General features: G+C 39.2%; 1 protein-coding gene across 1 annotated transcript in view; it reads left to right on the top strand.

The window, feature by feature from the left end:
* XKR4 (XK related 4) overlaps positions 1–18,135 on the top strand; it is a 242,550-nt gene that overhangs the window by 173,645 nt on the left and 50,770 nt on the right. The window contains exon 2 of the mRNA XM_075270541.1: positions 7,650–7,849. Within this exon, the coding sequence (XP_075126642.1) occupies positions 7,650–7,849 (200 nt within the window). The remainder of the gene's footprint in view (positions 1–7,649; positions 7,850–18,135) is intronic.

Genomic DNA, 18,135 nt, shown 5'->3' with positions numbered 1-18,135 from the left:
GCCAGACAATGTTACCACCCACTTGGCTACTATATTCTAATTTGCATCAATACTAAAAGGGCTTATAGCTTTAGAATTTCTGAATCAGTTTGGATGAATAAAAAATTAAAATGCTCAGGGTGACAAGTGATGAATGTCGATGGACGTGTCATACCTTAAAGAGGACCTGTCACCAAGTGCAAATGCTAAATGTCATACATCATTTCATTCTTGTGGACCCCTGATCTATTTGTTTTTCTTCTTAAAAAAAATCATCCACCCATTCATAAGATGTTGCCCCTGGAAGGTTACAACTCTGATTCTCCAAGTGGGCGGTGACCTTTTGTATTTCTCTCTGAAAATAAAAGTTACCGGGCACGTGGAGAATCAGAGCTAGTTACATAAACCTTCCAGGGGCCGCATCTTCTGAATGGGTGGACGTATTTTACAAAGAAAAGCAGAAAATTGTCCAGGGGGCAGAACGAGAACCAAATGATGTTGTTATAAGGTTATGTTGTATCTTTAAGGACTAGAGAGGAAGGCCTAATATATTTTACTATTTATTTTATAATTATTTTTTGGAGTTTCACTTAAAAATCCCAGGAGATGTTGGGACCATCTTTTGGACCATTGGTTTTTTCAACAGCAGCCATAAAAATAAAACTTTATTATTAACCACTTCCAGACCACCTATTGTGTTTTTACATCCAGAAGGTGGTTGCCTTGTTCTGTATGGATATACCAGTAAGTCCAAGCAGATTTCAGTAGCTGTATGAAATCGTGCAGCTGCTGAAATGGGGAGCCAGCAGTAACTTCAGCCGTAGTTCCCAGGGAGAAGGCAGGGAAGGTTTATTACCTTCCCTGCCTTCCCGATCACTGTGTATACAGCACTCAGTGAGCTCTGTATACAGTGCTATGGGCACCGCTATGATACGGCTGCCTTCTGATCCGAAAGTCACATGATCTGCTGGGATCAGAGCATGTTAGAGCTGCTGGATCCTAGAGGACCCAGATAATTTCTATAGTAGCAGGCAGGAGGATGTATTCCTCCTGAAACTGGGGTTAAGTATACCAGCCCATGTTACAGGGAAAATTAGCCATCCCCCCAAAAAAAAAAAATTAAAAAAAAGGGACCAGATGTCCCCAAAGGTCTGTTATGATCTTATAGGATCACAATGTAAAAAAAAAAAAAAAAATTAAAAAAAGAAAAATGTCAATAAAATGCTGATGTTAAAGGTTCTAGCCCCACCCCTGATACCACCATAAAAAATAAAAAAAAAATTGCCATACCAGGGAGCAAAAAGTATTTGATAAAAATTTTTAGTAGCACTTTGTGCTATTAAATAAAAAAAAAAAAAAAAAATGAAAAGTGAAAAACAGACATGTTTTCCCTTCTCATTTGTTTATATTATCCCGGATATAAAAAGATTAAAATGCATGCAAACGTAAAAACAACATAAAAATAAAGCCCTATGTGTCACCAAAAAAAGAAATTAGTTGAATAACCCAAATGATAAAAATGTTACAGCCTTCAAAACTGCACATACAAAGAAACCGAAAATTGGCCTGGTACTGCAGTGGTTAAACTATAAAATCTGTATTACATACATGTCTATGGCTGCAAAATACAAAGAATGTGACTAGTACCCTTAAAAAAGGTCTATAGCATATATGCATAGTTGTGAATGTGAAGCTAATGCGGAGCCCCATTCACCGATGGCAGAATTTATGTTCTCAATTTTAGGATGCAGCTGGGGGTGTCCACTGGGGGGTAATGAAAACTAATTGTATTGCCTTTTGATGAGCTAAGAGCTGAGGTCACTGTGGGAATGTACAGTATACAGACCCCATTAGGCCATTGATGTTGTCTACATAGAAGACTGATTGACACTTGATTGAACCTTAGGAGCAAAAGACTTGTGGCAAATCCAGAGGTTCACGGAAAGAGGACGTCCCAGTGGATTACATTGGAGGGCTTTGTGCGGTTAACTGATATTTTATTATCTCATTGCTTCATCGTTGATAATGGAAACCATGAAAATTCAATAATTACAACTTTTAGTTTCATCATGAGCTATGACTAAGTAATGAAACATATCTTAATGTATTCACAGTGTTGTTACTGTGGTTTATCTATTCCCAATCTAATATGTGACCTGATTCATAAACTACAGCTATAAACGTTGGCCATTTTGTATTGCTTTTTTATTTTTATTAACAAAATCAGATTTGAAACATTGGTCGTATAAAGTCCGGCTATGTGCATTGCATGGTGTGTGCTTTCCAATGAGCAATATGGAATTGTCAATATGGACCAAGTGTCTATTTTTTTATCATTTTGAAGAGGAGGCATAAACTTAGGTGATTTGATCTTGTTTATGGTTCTTTTGAGCACATCTCCTGCTACTGAAAGGGGTCATCAAGTTTCTTAAAAAAACAAATTGCAATACCAAAATTAATGTGAAAATTTACAGGCATCCACCGTCCTGGAGCATGAAGCTTGCTTTGGCTTTTACTTTCTAAGGACATATTTGTATAATGGTGTGTTTACACTGGGCTCTTTCTCTTTTAGGATAAGTTCCTGCGCAACAAAACACATGGTGTATACTTTCTGCAACATAGCCTTAGACCAGGAGCCTGTCTATAGAACCTAGCTCCTAATACATGTAATCTGTATATATAGCACTGCCAACCAAAAAGGACCTTTCACCACGTCCACCATCTCAGCACAGTTGAGAGGTCCTTTCATTACCTCCACCATATCAGCACAGTTGACATTTGTTCTCTAGCTTCTACCATCCCTGAGCAATAATTTCTGTTTGTTTCAACCCAGCTATGCTCTCTACTGTCAGGTGGTTGGTTTCTGTCTGTTTGCTCCAGCTAAGGACCACCCATCTGACAGTAGAGGGCCTCATTAGCATGCTTTGTGCTGATTCCAACAGCACCAATTGTTCAGGAATGGTGGGGGCTAGAGAAATAAATTCCATCTGTTCCAGAATTACGTGAACAGCACAAATTAAAACATGGATGCAGAGAGTTGGAATTGCTGGAGGTGGTGGAAAGTCCTCTATAAAGATGGTGCTTAATCATTATACAATGGAAGATGGCACAGTATTCTTCATATATGAATAGTGTAGCTCAATTCTGTAATCACTGTCAAAAGAATATATAGTATCGTGCTTCTCTATCTCTGTTATACATGGCATTCTGGCACCCTAGTTTACACCACCTGCTTAAGAGATGTAAACCTAGCTTACCACAACTCCAAGGCAGTGGAAGCCAACTAAACATCTTTGGACAGTTCGTGAATAGGATATAAGGGGAATTAAAAAATAACATTACAGTGATAAGGGTTTCCGACTATTTCATTAAAGGTCTCATGGTATGATTGTGGGGATTACGACCCCGATAGCTGGTCATGTTGTAAAATCTAGACAATATCGTCCTTAACTGGAATACAAATACTAGGACATTATATAACTTTGATCATCTTCGGTTTTATTTTCTTAGTGAAAAGGTAAAAAATGAAAAAGATAAGATAATGGAAGAGCCTTGTGACAAAAAAGCCCCGAAAGTATGAACACATAAATATCTTATGTAAAATTGATAACATTTCAAATGCTTTGAATCTGGATGAACCAACATTACCACCAGTATTGCCCCCATAGGGACTGTCACCTGTCCTTCCAAAACTACAGAATAGCATATCTTCTAGGATTTACTCAACTGCATTGTCATTCAGGAGTCCAAAAAACTGAGAGATAAAACTACAGTGAGATAAAAGTCACTAGGAAGCAGCTGAGCAGACCGAAGAGGACAACCCTTTCTATATCTGATATGTAATCTTATTCATACATAATTCTCCGTGGCATATATTACATGATATAAATTTACTATATCTCCCTACTGGGAGAAGAAGAAGCCACTGTGGAGATCGCTGCCCAATACGTGTCCAGCTGTCACCAAACCAGAGGAAGATGAGACTCCATGGACTGTTATATTTATCCCAAAACACCCGCCCCGCCCCCACCTCCCCATATAGCAGTCACCAACGAAGAGGAAGACGAGACTCCACGGACTGTTATACCCCAAACCAACCGCCCTGCCCCACCCCACCTCCAACCCCTTCCCCCCATATAGCAGTCACCAACGAAGAGGAAGATGAGACTCCATGGACTGTTATAACCCAACCCCCCCCCCCCCATACCCACCACCCACCCAACCCAACTCCCCCCCCCACACACACACTTTACTAGCTTTGGCAATGCCAAATACCTATTCGGACGTGCCAATAAAGCATTTTTTGATTTGATTTGATTTGATATTGTAACAATTCCCGTTACGCTTTCCTGAACATTTTTGTGCACCTTTACGAAATATATGAAGTTACATGACCTGGAGCATAAGAGAGAGAGTTCTGAAACTAGCCCAGTAAAATTTAACCTTTTCTCAGGCGCCGGCTCCAGGGAATAACATTTGTTTCATATCTTTATGCTTCCACTTTTAGAAATTGTTCTCTTGAAAAATATCAAATGAATATTTAGTCCTTTGTTCTGCATTACTTTTGTTTCCTGGATATTGTACATTTGGGACTGTGTGTACAATGTAGGATCTATCATTTGCGTAACGTTCTGTTATGTGTTAGCAATATTAATTAGTCCTAATTAACACGACTGAAAAACAAATACCAGTCAGTTCTAGGACTGTGCCAAAGCAATACGAGTCACGTTATCGAGCGCGCTATTAGTCACTCGCCGAGGTCAGGAGATGTGCAAAAGTTTTAGAAGTCTGACAAGTCTTGGTCATTGACTAATACAATTTATCTCATTAAGTGAGAGAATTTCCAACTCATTGGTAACCTTGTGTCAAGGGCAGAGTTTATGTAGGTGGGAAACTTGTTATATCTTCTGACAACCAGGAGTTTAAGCTTTTTATATGTTGGAATATCAAGCATATGGATCATGGACTTGGCCGGTTGTTTGTGTGAAGAGGGTACACAAATATTTTTTAAAGGTCAAATGTAGATTTACATTGTAGTTTACAGTGGATAAACAGATATAACCAATGAAATGTGCAGTCGATTGCATTAAAGGACAGTCTTCACCAACTCCAACTCATTACATCTTTGGATAGACTCCTCTCCACTGATTCTGGAGCAGTTAGAATTTTTTTTCTATCTCCAATCATTCCCAAGCAAATGTTTCTGTTAGTTATGCTTCTGCTATCATCTGGGAGGTTCTAGGCTGGAGCAGAAAGAGATGGACCGCCCACTTGACGGCAAAGAACATAATTGCTTTAGAATGGTGGGAGCTAAAGAAAAAAATTCCAACTGAATCAGAATTATTTCAGTAGTATATATTGGAGGATGCAAACAGTTGGAGTTAGGGCAAGGAATGAAAGGTCCACATTAAAGGCGTGAAGATATGCTAAATAGGAAATCAAACATCAAATTTAATGTTGTAGAAAAAAAATTGATTTACTAAGCTAAATGTACCAGAACTCAGGCTTTAGTTGTATAAATAAAACAGCTGGCATACATGTAGTGTACAGCTTTTATTATGTGCTTTAGGCTAAGGCCCCACGTTGTGGAAACACTGCTTTTTTTGTTGCAGATTTTGCTGTGTTTTTTTTTTTGAGCCAAAGCCAGGAGTGGATTAAGCAGAAGGTAGAAGTATAAGAACTTCCTATATATTTCCCCTTCCCTTTGTAGCCATTCTTGGCTTTGGTTCAAAAAATTGCAGCAAAATCTGCAACAAAAAAAGCTGCGTTTCAGCAATGTGGGGCCTTAGCCTTATACACTTTTTGCTCCTCGTTCATTAATGGGCTTGGTTTAGCTAAAAGAGAGAATGTCCACAAAATGGGCCAAAACTTGTGCAAAAATTTGGTGTAAAGTAAGCCAAGCAACAGATCTTATCAAGGTAAACAAAAGTGTCCAAAAATGCAGCAAATTCATAGTGATTTGCAAAAGTTTTAGGTCAGTGTGGAAATAATGCTGCAAAATAGGAATTCCTTCTGAAATAGAAGCGTTCATAATTTATTTTTGTCGATTAACAAAATTAAACAAATGAACAAAAGAAAAATCTAAATAAAAACAATATTCGGTGTGACCACCCTTTGGAGGAGGAGTCCTGGAAGTGATGATACGGCCCCCGCAGATCCCTGATCTCAGCATCATCCAGTCTGTCTGGGATGACATGAAGAGAAAGAAGGACTTGAACAAGCCTACATCCATAGAAGACTTGTGCTTAGTTCTACAAGATATTTGGAACAACCTCCTTGCCGAGTTCCTTTAAAAACTGTCTTCAAGTGTATCTAGAAGAATTGATGGAAAGCAAAGGGCGGTCACAGCAAATATTGATGGGTTTTAGATTTTCTCTTTGTCATTCAGTTAATTTTATAATTAACAAAAATAAACTATTAACGCTTTTATTTTTGAAAGCGTTCTTACTGTCTGGAATTTTTCCCACAACATTGGCATATCACCCAGTATAAGCCTGTTTGATAAATCTGGTGCATCTTTAGACTGGTACATGGTAGACAATATTGGAAGGTCGGAGCACGCGTACACCAATGGAGAACCTCCTTTCTTCCTCTAAAAATCCGTCATTAGGCTTAATACAAGACCTAGATTTAGTAAACATAATGTAATAATGCGGGTTGCTAACATGTATTGTGCTGCGATCATCAAACGTATTTCCAAACTGGTTGAAAAGCAATTCCAGTCTCGGTTGGAAATGAGCTTGAAGCAGCAGTATATGTGAGATAAGAAATTCAGTGAGACCCACAGGACTGCATCCTCCAGATGTCTGTTTTATATAGAGGATAACCTCACAGAGGAGATGCCAGACTGCAGCTCCTATGGCATATGTTTTATCGCTAACCCCAGATATACAGATTATACCAACTGTGTGCTGGATTTTCAGAAAACCAAATTAGAAATATCATTTTAAAATGTTTTAACCTCATTACATAGGAAATAAGTTTATATAAATAATATATATGTATATATATATATATATATATATATATATATATAATGTTAAAGTAATATCTGTTGTCAGAGTTCTCTGTATAGCACGTATTATAACAAGCCCATTTTTGTTGGTCAATAAGGGTTCCCGCTGCCGACTGATACATATATCCATCTGTAATTTTGGAAGGATCTCTAATAGAGATGAGCGAACAGTAAAATGTTCGAGGTTCGATATTCGTTTCGAGTAGCCCCTCAATATTCAACTACTCGAATCGAATATCGAACCCTATTATAGTCTATAGGGGGGGGGGAATGCTCGTTTCAGGGGTAGGCAACGTTCGATCAAATTATACTTACCAAGTCCACGAGTGAGGGTCGTGCTGGATCCTCCGAGAAGTCTTCTCCTTGCAGCGTCTTTGCGGCGTCTTCCGGCTCTTCATTCACTCTGCCAGGCATCGGGCCTGGGAAGAGGCGACTGCGCATGCCCGCACTACAAGCAGACATGCACAGTCGGCTCTGCCCAGGCCCGATGCCTGGCAGAGTGAATGAAGAGCTGGAAGACGCCGTGGGGAAGCTGCACGGAGAAGACTTCTAAAGGTAGGAGAAGAACCAGTGTTGATTGGCCGACTGTATAGCATTTGGATTTAATGCCTACAATATCTATTCTTATAGTTACGTGTCCTTTTTTTCATCTCAGGTATTTCCATACAATATATTTGGGAATTCGCAGCAGGCGGAGTGGAGAGAACGACCGATGGAGGTTTTACTGGAAGATGGTTTACGAGTATGCAGACGTGAGTATGTTGCATTTGCTTGCGACATTTCTGGAAAGCGCTCCCCAACTTGTCCTGCAGCTCTGCATTGTCGTTCAGACTCGAAGCTTACAGGCCATTCAAGGTAAGAAGCATATTTTAACCGAAAATATCAGTTTATAACTGTAAACTATAGAAATTGCCGAACAATGTGAAATTGTGTGAGTCGGGAGAAATTCCTTAAAAAGGACCTGTCTGTTTTTACAAGGCAATAGGCAGTTCATTGTCTAGAGACACACACCAAGAAAAAAGGGGTTCGGAAATAGCAATGTGACAATGTGTTTATATATTTCCAAGAGGAATAACAGAGTTAAAAGAACATATGTTCATAAATATTATATTTGATATATTGGCATGTAGTTATATGAGCTATAGAAAATATTTTAAGATAAAAAAAACAATAATTTTTGCTTTGCAGTTTGACCAAGCATGTGTTGGTGTTCCAAGAGATTCTGAGTTTCTAACATATAAAATCCAACCCTATAAAGAGTATAACCTGTTATAATACACCTAATATTCAGTGCTATTAACCCCTTAAGGACCCGTCCATTTTTTTGTTTTGCATTTTCATTTTTCCCTCCTCACATTTCAAGAGCCATAACTTTTTCATTTTTCAGTTCACAGAGTCACATGATGGCTTATTGTTTGTGGGACAATTTGTACTTTGTAATGGCACCATTCAATATGCTGTGCAATGTACTGGGAAGCTGGAAAAAAAATTCAGAATGAGGTGTAATTGGAGAAAAAAATGCATTTGCGACATTTTCATATGGGTTTAATTTTTACAGCATTCACTGTTTGGTAAAAATGACTAAGGTTGAGCGATCAGGATTGGAAAAGATCGGATTCCAATTGGCAATCGAGTAAATTTCACGATCGCGATCAGAATTCCAACCCGATCTTTCCCAGCGGGATTGAGATCGGAGGTTATCTCAAGATTGGCTCAACCCTAAAAGTGACTTTTCCCATAGAGAAGCATTGACTAGGGTTGAGGATCGGGATTGGAAAAGATTGGATCCCAATCAGCGATCGAGCAAATTTCACGATCGGGATCAAGATCGGCTGGAAAATGATCGGAAATCGGATTTTAAAATCGATCTTGAAATCTCAAGATCGGCTCAACCCTAGAAATGACATGTTACTTGTTTTCTACATGTCAGTACGAACACGGCGATACCAAATTTATATAGTATTTGTAATGTTTTGATACCTTTTACAAAATGAAAACTTTGCAAAATAGAAAAAAAAAATTTTGTCGCCATGTTGTGACACGTGTAACTTTTTCATATTTACATGTATGGAGCTGGTTGTGGTGTCTTTTTATGCGGGACAAGATGACGTTTCTATTGATACCATTTGGGGAAAGATCTGATGGTTTGATCACTCTTTATTCAATTTTTTATAGGAGGCAAAGTGTTGAAAAAAACGCTATTTGGCTATTTATATTTTTTTTTGCAGCTACGCCGTTGACCATATAGGATAAATGTTTTAACATTTTAATAGTTTGGACATTTTGGAGGGTGGGGTACCTAATATGTTTATGTTTACTTTTCTTTATTTACTTTTATATCTGATTTAGGGAAAGGGGAGTGATTTGAACTTTTATTTAAAAAAAAAAATTAATACTTTTAAAAACTTTTTTTTTTTTTCTTCTTTTACATTTGAAACCTTGAAACCTAGGGGGTCTGATTGCTCATACTATTCACTGCAATACTACAGGGTTGGCGACCATTTAATATTTATGGGGATCGCTAGGCTTTCCCTTGATGACAGATGTCAATGTAAGATAAGGATGAGGCTGTTGAATTTCATCTACTCAATTCTTTTGTTCCCCGGGAGATAAGAAACTCCATGATGTCTGGTATCGGCTTCCTCCTCTCTCCTGCTTACTACACATTCATATTCGTGTGGCCAAACATACGTGTATGAGAGAGTTGGACAGTTTAGTTATCAAAAGACAGATAACGTGTATAAGTAGATTCTTTTTGCACATTTCATATGAAGTGAGACCTTCAGTAAATGGAAGTCCTTACATTTTAGCATTGGTGAGTCCAGAGGGACCAGCCAACTCTCTAATTTGTACGGGAGCTTAGGGAAAAAAAACAGATGTCCAAAGAGCAAAAGACCAGCCATGTGGATTTCAACATGGCAATTCCATTGGCTCATTGGGACATAAGCCACCACCAGAGATGTCTGGCGATCCACGTGTACACTTTAAATATATGGGGGTATCGAAGAGATGGATGTTGGCTGAATGCTCATGTGAATTGTTCGCCTTATTTCTTTGTTTGCAAACCTTCATATCAGTAGTGATAACTGGTATCCAAATGGTAAACCGGTATTGTCAACTCATCAAAGGTTGTAAACTGCGCTCCAGAGCCTATAGAAGCAGAAACGCTCCTCTGCCTAATATGGGACATGTATTTAAGTGGGGTGGCCCGGTTCCAGGGTACAAGTAACGCCTCTTATTAAATAAGTATTTTCATGATTTCTATAGACACACACAGGCGACAAGTCTTATATGACCTTCAAAACTTAGAAGAGTCCTTTGTGTAGCTCTTGATGAATAATCGCTTGTGTCTTTAGCAACTTCTATTGAGGGAAGTTCAAGGCAGGAAAATGACGTATAGCAACACAGACCGATGTGAATGTCATTACCCAGTATTCCTGGCTGCAGCATTGTGTTGACAAATTACTTTCAGAGAATAAAATGGATGAGCATTCATTTTCTTCTGTTCAAAATCTAATAAACATGAACCGATTCCAGTTGTCTCCTGCCAAAAGAATATTATCATTGCAAATACTGATCAGCATTTGTTCATTATACGTTTCTTAATTGAAGATTCTCAATGAAGACCATCTTGGGAGTTTCATTTTAATCAGAGTGTTTTGTGAAAGCTCGATTCACTCTCTTATCGACAACTATCATTTTTCTTGGGGAAAAAAAAACATCTTCTTTATCTTATGGAGAAAAGCGACATAAAGGGTTAAGCATGCGACTTGCTAGTTTAGCAAACAAAACCCATAGCTCTTTTACAAACATATACGGCCAAGGATGATGTCATTGGTTATGCCAGCTGGAAGTATTTTACATTTTCACCCACATACATGGTTGTAGCAGTATTAAACAAGATACAAATGACAAACAGCTATCCAACAACATGTTTAAAGGAAAACAGCCATAGAAATTCCTATCACTTTTTTATTGAGATGGCAGAATTTTACTTAGAAAATTATTGGCTCACGGAGTTGTGCACTTGTGCAGATGAAAAATAAAAATTAAAAAACTCACCTGTCCCCAGCACACCAGTGTTCCCCACCACTGTCTGGTCCAGCACACCTAGTCATTATTTCGGTAGAAGTACGCACCGCAGGTGACGTATGTGAGCGAAGTCCTGGTTCCTTTCCTGCGGCCACTAATTGGTTACATGTGGTGAGGACTTATTCTGGAACAATTAGATGACGCTGGGCCAGACAGTGGCCTGAGGACAGGGACAGGTGAGTATGTCTTTTTTATATTTTCCACCTTCCTTGACCTCCTGGCAAAAATCTGTAATTCCTGGACAATTCCTTTAATATTGAATGCCGGTTTTGCATTTAAAGTACCTACCCTACAAAACTATAGGGCCACACTACATTTAAAATGCAATATAATGTCTTTATTATTACAGTGCAAATTACTGCAAATAGAATCAATTTATATAGTACAAAAGATAACTTGCAAAATACACCAAGCACACGCACAGACACCTAGTCAGACAGTTAAAATATACAAAAATACTTTTATTTTTTTATTATTTTTTAATTTCACCTTTATTTTTCTTCTTTGACACTTGAATGAAACAAGAGTCCCTTGAATGAGTGACTTCACTGTCAGGTTTATATAGTATTCAGTTTGCACAGTATAGAAGGTATACTTGTACAGTAATAGAAAGGAATGATGTTCATTTTTGCTCTTGTTATTGTGTACAATACAATGGTGCAGAACTAGTTGCAGCGTGCATAGTGGTTCTAGTGCACATATGCAGTTTTTACTTTAGTGAGCAAAGATGCATGTCTGTGATCTTGAAGTGATGCCATGACGTCTGCAGCGGCAATGTAACAGCACTCCAGGCCTCCGGTGCTTTCACTTAAGTAAGGGAAACACTGATTGATTGTAGGCAGTTTCTCATTACTGGCCGCGTGGTAACCAGCAAAAACCTTTGCGGTCAGTAATGAGAAAAAGCTCATAATCAATCAGTGTTTCACTTACCTCCAATTATAAAACAAGTTTTCATAAATTAATAGGACGGAGGAATATAAGACATCAGGGCTGCATCTAGCCTTTCTGCTGCCTGAGGCGAAAAGTTAAAATAATACTCCCCCAACCCTGAGTAAGAGCAGATATTGAGAATTAGACCCAGCATACAGAACAACAAATGTGGAACTGAGCACTGTCCAACATGCAGAATAAGACAAGATATTGACAATTAAACCTTATAAAGTGGTACATATATATATATATATATATATATATATATATATATATAGTGTGTGTGAATGAAGCTGTAGGGTAGGAGTATGTTTTGCGTCAGCAGGGACGTTTAGTACAATGGTGGGCCCTGTGCAAAGGTTTCATAAATGGGCACCCCTCCCATCTCCACCTCTTAGAAATAACTGATCTGCATAAATTGTAATACCTGTCAGTGGTTCCCACATGGTATAATGCCCCATAGTGGTTCTCATACAGTATAATGCCTCCTTAGTGGTCCCATACAATATATGGTCCCTCATTGGCTCCTCACACTATCAAATGGCCCTGCAGAAGCATCAGACATTCATAAGTCCCCCCAGTGGCCACAGTGGCCCCTCTGACATGATATTTTAATGTCTCTCTCCAGGTTGCCCCCGATGTCATGTCCCCATTTAGTTTGCCACCCATGTATAATGTCCCTTTTACAGGTTGCCCCCCACCATGTATCATCTCCCCTTTCTAGATTACCATTCTCTTATAGTATCATGTCCCCTTTCAAGGTTGTCCCCCTGAGTATAATGTCCCCTTTCCAGGTTGCCCCCATAGTATATTGTGCCCTTTCCAAGCCGTCCTCCAACAGGGTCATGTTCTCTTTCCAGTTTTCCACAACATAATCATGTCCCCTTTCCAGGTTGCCCCCCACAGTATCCTTTCCCCTTTCCAGGTTGCTCCCCCACAGTACTATGCCTGCGTCACCACTGTACTCCACTCAGCCACGGCCCAAGCAAACAGATGAGTTGGAGCTGTGAAGTATCAGGGTAGGCCAAACAGAATAAATGGAGGACTGTCCGGCTATCCCAAGGGTGCTCCCACTATCATAAGGTCTGGTGTAAGTGCACAGTTGGCCCTATGGTTAAAGTGGCCCTGTGCAACAGAGAGTTGACAGTTGAGAGTCTTTTGAAAATTGTGGGTAAAAAAGATCTACGCCAAAAACAATGGCTGACAAAAATAGACAGGAGAAACCATTATAGTAAATGGGGTCCTCTGTCGTTTATAAAATCAGTATGTTTTTTTTTTTTTCTGTTTCTATAACGGAACAAAGAAACAAAAGTACACAAAATGCCAACAGAATATTGACTGGATTGGTCAAAGGCTCCTGTTATTTCTTGTTTATGGACCAAATTCTGAAAGCAACTATCAGTTTCTTAGTCTATTCAGAAAACATCAGTTGTTGCAGGGAAGGTAAGCTGTCAGTCAAAGTCTGATTCATAGAGTCATGCAGAATATATAAAGAATTATTGACAGCTCAGTATACCCGGAGGTGATACTACAGTCAGAGCTGACCACTTTCAGAAGCCTTGCCTGCAGGGCACAAACTTAGCCAAATACACAGTTAGTATCTTAAAGTCAGTGACGTTCAGATCTGCTTGTTACAACTGCAATGTTATGTTGTATAGTTTTATGTTCTCCAAATCTGTTGGGTCTAGTCAGGGTGTCCGTTGTTTTTTCAAGAAAAAACCGTTCTGTATGCAATCTATAGCATTTATCCAAATATCAAGATGTAGATCAAATGGAAAACGCTATGTTCACATTTGTGCTGGGAAGTCCATCATTGGAGGGCCAGGGGTGCAGAACAAATAATGATGGGCATAGATGGATCCCAATGGACTATAATTGGGTCTGTCCAGTGCCCAGCTCTTTTTCATCCAGCGATTTCTGGTGGGTCTGCGTTGGACGGACGCTCAGATGTCAATGTAGCCTTACTTATGAATGTCATCTATTGTCCCTAGAACCAACATTATTCAATCCAGTCTCTAATAATTATGTATGTTCTGAAATTTCCTCAATTTGAAGTATTTGAGTTCTACATTCTCTTATGAATACATCAGAATTATAGGGGGCTTTGTGTTTACAGAATTGGTTGTATTTTTGCAGCCTGAATGTATTCTCATACACTGCAAGCTGCTCAGTACCATTCAATGTAAAATCTATCTGAAAGCTTGTCTCATGGCTCAATATGCAGCCCCTCTCTCGGCTCTCCTGAGGGCTTCGAAACCTGGCATCCCTTTTACTTATAGTTCATTTTATTAGTTGTAAAAATTGCAATTTAGGTTTGTGTTCATGAAAGCCAAAAGAGAAGAGACAAGTGAAGCTGTCAGAGAGCACATCTGACGGACTTTGCATATTTTTCTATACTTGGCATGTCTCAGCTGCTTGTCTATCTCACTCTGCACTTCTTTTATGGATATTTGACTAATAATCATTCAGTTCACCATTGATCTGTTAATGATAATCCATTAAAGTGATTCTATCATTAGAATTCCCTTTTTTTTTAACTAAGTACGCTCGGAATAGCCTTAAGAAAGGCTATTCTTCTCTTACCTTTACTATTCTGATCTGTGCCGCCATTCCTGAGAAAGTTCTTCTTTTTCCATATGTAAATGAGTTTTCAGACAGCACTGGGGTCATTCCCCTCAGTTCAAACAGCACTGGGGGCGTCCCCAAAGACTCTCCAACAACGCCCCCATCTTCTTCTGCCTCTTCTCCAGCATCACCGTCGTATCTTCATGCAAAAGCGCCCACTGCGCTTGTCCGTCAGCCATTTTCCTGTGGCCTTTCCCATTCACAGGAGACGATGCGGAGGCGGAGAAGAAGATGGAGGCGTTGCTGGAGAGTTTTCAGACAGCACAAGGGATGCCCTCAGTTCTGTTTGAGAACAGGGGACACCCCCAGTGCTGTCTCAAAAAATTATTTACATATGGAAGAAAGAAGCAATTCCTCAGGAACGGCGGTGCAGATCAGAATAATAAAGGTAAGGGAAGAATAGCCTTTCTTACGGCTATTCCAACATGTACTTAGTTAAAAAAGGGAATTCTGATGATAGAATCCCTTTAAATGTTACTTGTGATCTGCTATTAAGCCCTTGATTTGTTAGCAGAGCCTTACAAGAGAAGCTAAAGACAGTACCATCTAAATGACCTCTAGTACACAGTCAGGGAGGCTAAGCTGTCTTCTTCTTCCCCAGTCTGTTACTTGAAATCGTGACCCCATTGAGAGCACAGGAAGACATGTTATTCTCAGGGGGTCACCATAAGATCACATGACCCAACTGAAAGGATTCTGAAAGACATAACAAAATAAGATAATATTCACTGAAATATAAATATATATATATATATATATATATATATATATATATATATATATATAGCGGAGTACTTATGTACTTATTGAAGCCTATGTCTATACTGAAAGGTAATATTGTGAACCAAGCATGTTTCACTTACTTCCCTGATAAAACCTGTTTGTGCGGACACAGTTTGAGTCCATGGTCGGACGGATCTGATAAACAGAAAATTCAAAACAGATGTGAATAATAATAATAATATTTGGTGGATGTGATTGGTAATATCCAATATGTTGCAATGGTTGCCAAGGTGCATCTGCGGTTCACAAAGATCCAGAGCACCGAGGACCTGACAATGAAGAACTCTGCAGGCTTCTGCTTTCTTGCTCTCTGCCTTTGTGTTTCTAATTCCTGTGTTTACAGACACTGATCTCAGACTTCCATCTGCTTCATTGAGTGTGCAATATGCTGATACTAAACAGGCTTCAGTCTTCGACTTTCCAGCTGTTGGTGAGCTGTGTGATCTCTCAAGATGTTAAATCATCTAGCCATCCTTGTCAGGGACGTAAGAAGTAACAGCAAGAAATGGAGCTTTTGAAACTATATGTCTACCTCCAACGGTTAGGAGCGCAAGCAATTGGATGCGATTTTTATGGGTTATGATTTATGATATAATATGATAATGATATAGGAAATAGAAATAATACATATATCAATGTGATGTTTTTTGAAGTCAACCCCTTTCTGAAGCATGTTGTATAATGTAGACTGTGAGATTGAATGTCATGTTATTTGCTTTCACTTGGATACATTTTTTACAAGCCTCAATAGAAAATAGGAACCACTTTGTGGTGAGAAGTCCATTGTGTAATGGAGTCCGCCCAATAATCAGCTGATCACTGCCGATCTGACTCGGGGACTTCCAGCCATCAGCTTTATGGTGAGAAGTCCATTGTGTAATGGAGTCCATCCAATAATCAGCTGATCGCTGCCGATCTGACTCAGAGACTTCCAGCCATCAGCTTTATGGTGAGAAGTCCATGGTGTAATGGAGTCCGCCCAATAATCAGCTCATCGCTGCCGATCTGACTCGGAGACTTCCAGCCATCAGCAGTTTTGGCCAGGGAAGTAGCCAGTTACACATCTCGGCCAGTGTCAGACTGAGGGTTGTTGGGCTCACCAGATAAAATTGTCTGGGGGCCACCCTCCAAAAACTCACGAGATTACACTACAGTACCCTTCAACTGTGGGTGCCTTCTACTGGACCATCATTGTGTTAGAGCTTCAGCCCAACAGAGGATCGTCTGGTATTCTAGTGGGCTAGTCTGTCATTGATCCTGGCTATAAAAGTGGAAGCCACTAATCCGTTTTTTAATATTATATTTTACAATCTGTTTTTAGAACCAGCAGATTCTTTATGTTGATGATTTTTTTTCTACTTCACATTGTATAGGAATTTCATCACTAATTCTGACTGAAGATAGGGGATGATGATTTATATATCAGCTGTCTAAAAAGTACCACCGCCTATTTGAAAAGAATGGAAGACAGATTAACCCTTTTGCAGTCATTTTTATTTTTTTGTGTTTTTGTTTTTTATTCCCCATCTTCCAAAAGCTATAACATTGTATTTTGTTCCATTCTCAGAGTCACATTAGGCATTATGTGTTTTTTTTGCAGGACAAGTTGTGCTCGATAATGGCACCATATAATATTCTGTACAATGTGCTGAAAAGTTGGATAAAAATTCTGAATAGGATCAAATTGAGAAAAAAAAAGTATCTTATTTTTACTCTGTTTATCGTACCATAAAAATGACACATTACCTATGACTTTCGGGTCAGTACAATCATGGCAATAGAATTATTTGTAAATACAAAAGAGAAAATTAGGGCTGCGTCTTACCACCTGACTGGGCTTTGTAGGGAGGTGCAGGATCTTTCCTCCGGACCATGAGGTGAATTCAATAGTAGAAATGAAGTGGAAAGGGCGATCCGTAGACACTCCGCAGCCTTTAAAATATTCAATTCTTTATTCCATTTAGATTAAAAGGAAGATACACAAGATAGGGTGTCCATCAGAAATTACACATAGTGCGTTAAAAAAGACGCTTACGCGTTTCGGGGTGTCCCCCTTAGTCATAGCATGTTATACATTCACAACCTTAAGACTTTTAAATGCTATACACAGGTGTAGCTTGTCATTACTCTGTCACGTATCGAGAGTCGAGTATGTTACTTGGGGTATAAATAAAGTTTGTTTTGATTGGAAACCTTTGGGCTAGTTCACACGTGGGCAAAGGGGAGGTTTTTGACAGCGGAATTCGCTTCAAAAACCTCTCCTTTAACATGGTGGTCTATGTAGACCACTAGCTTTTTTTTCCTCCTAGCGTTTTCCGCCTGAAGAAGCGACATGACCTTTCTTCAGGCGGAAAACGCCTGAAGAATTGCATAGAAGTGAATGGGAGGCGAAAACCGCGCGGTAAAAAACCGCGCGTTTTTTTGCACACAAAACCGCGCGTTTTTTTGCAAAAAACCGCGCGGTTTTCGCCTGCAGTTTCTATAGCACATATAGGAAAAAAAAACGCTAGCGAATACCGCTAGCGAAAACCGCGTCAAAAACCTTGTCAAAAACCGCGTGGAATGCAAAAAACAGCGTCAAAAAAACTCCTCGAGGTTTTTTACCTCGCACAAATAAGCTAGGCGGTTTTCACGTGTGAACTGACCCTTTGTTTCGTGTTATTTATTTCATGAAACTAGTATTTATAATTCTTGTTTTAAAGATTTAACAT

Source organism: Leptodactylus fuscus, chromosome 4, assembly GCF_031893055.1.
Source record: "Leptodactylus fuscus isolate aLepFus1 chromosome 4, aLepFus1.hap2, whole genome shotgun sequence".
In the NCBI taxonomy this organism is placed as follows: Eukaryota; Metazoa; Chordata; class Amphibia; order Anura; family Leptodactylidae; genus Leptodactylus; species Leptodactylus fuscus.
The sequence above is the reverse complement of the archived record's forward strand: the minus strand, read 5'-3'. Positions and strand labels throughout refer to the sequence as shown.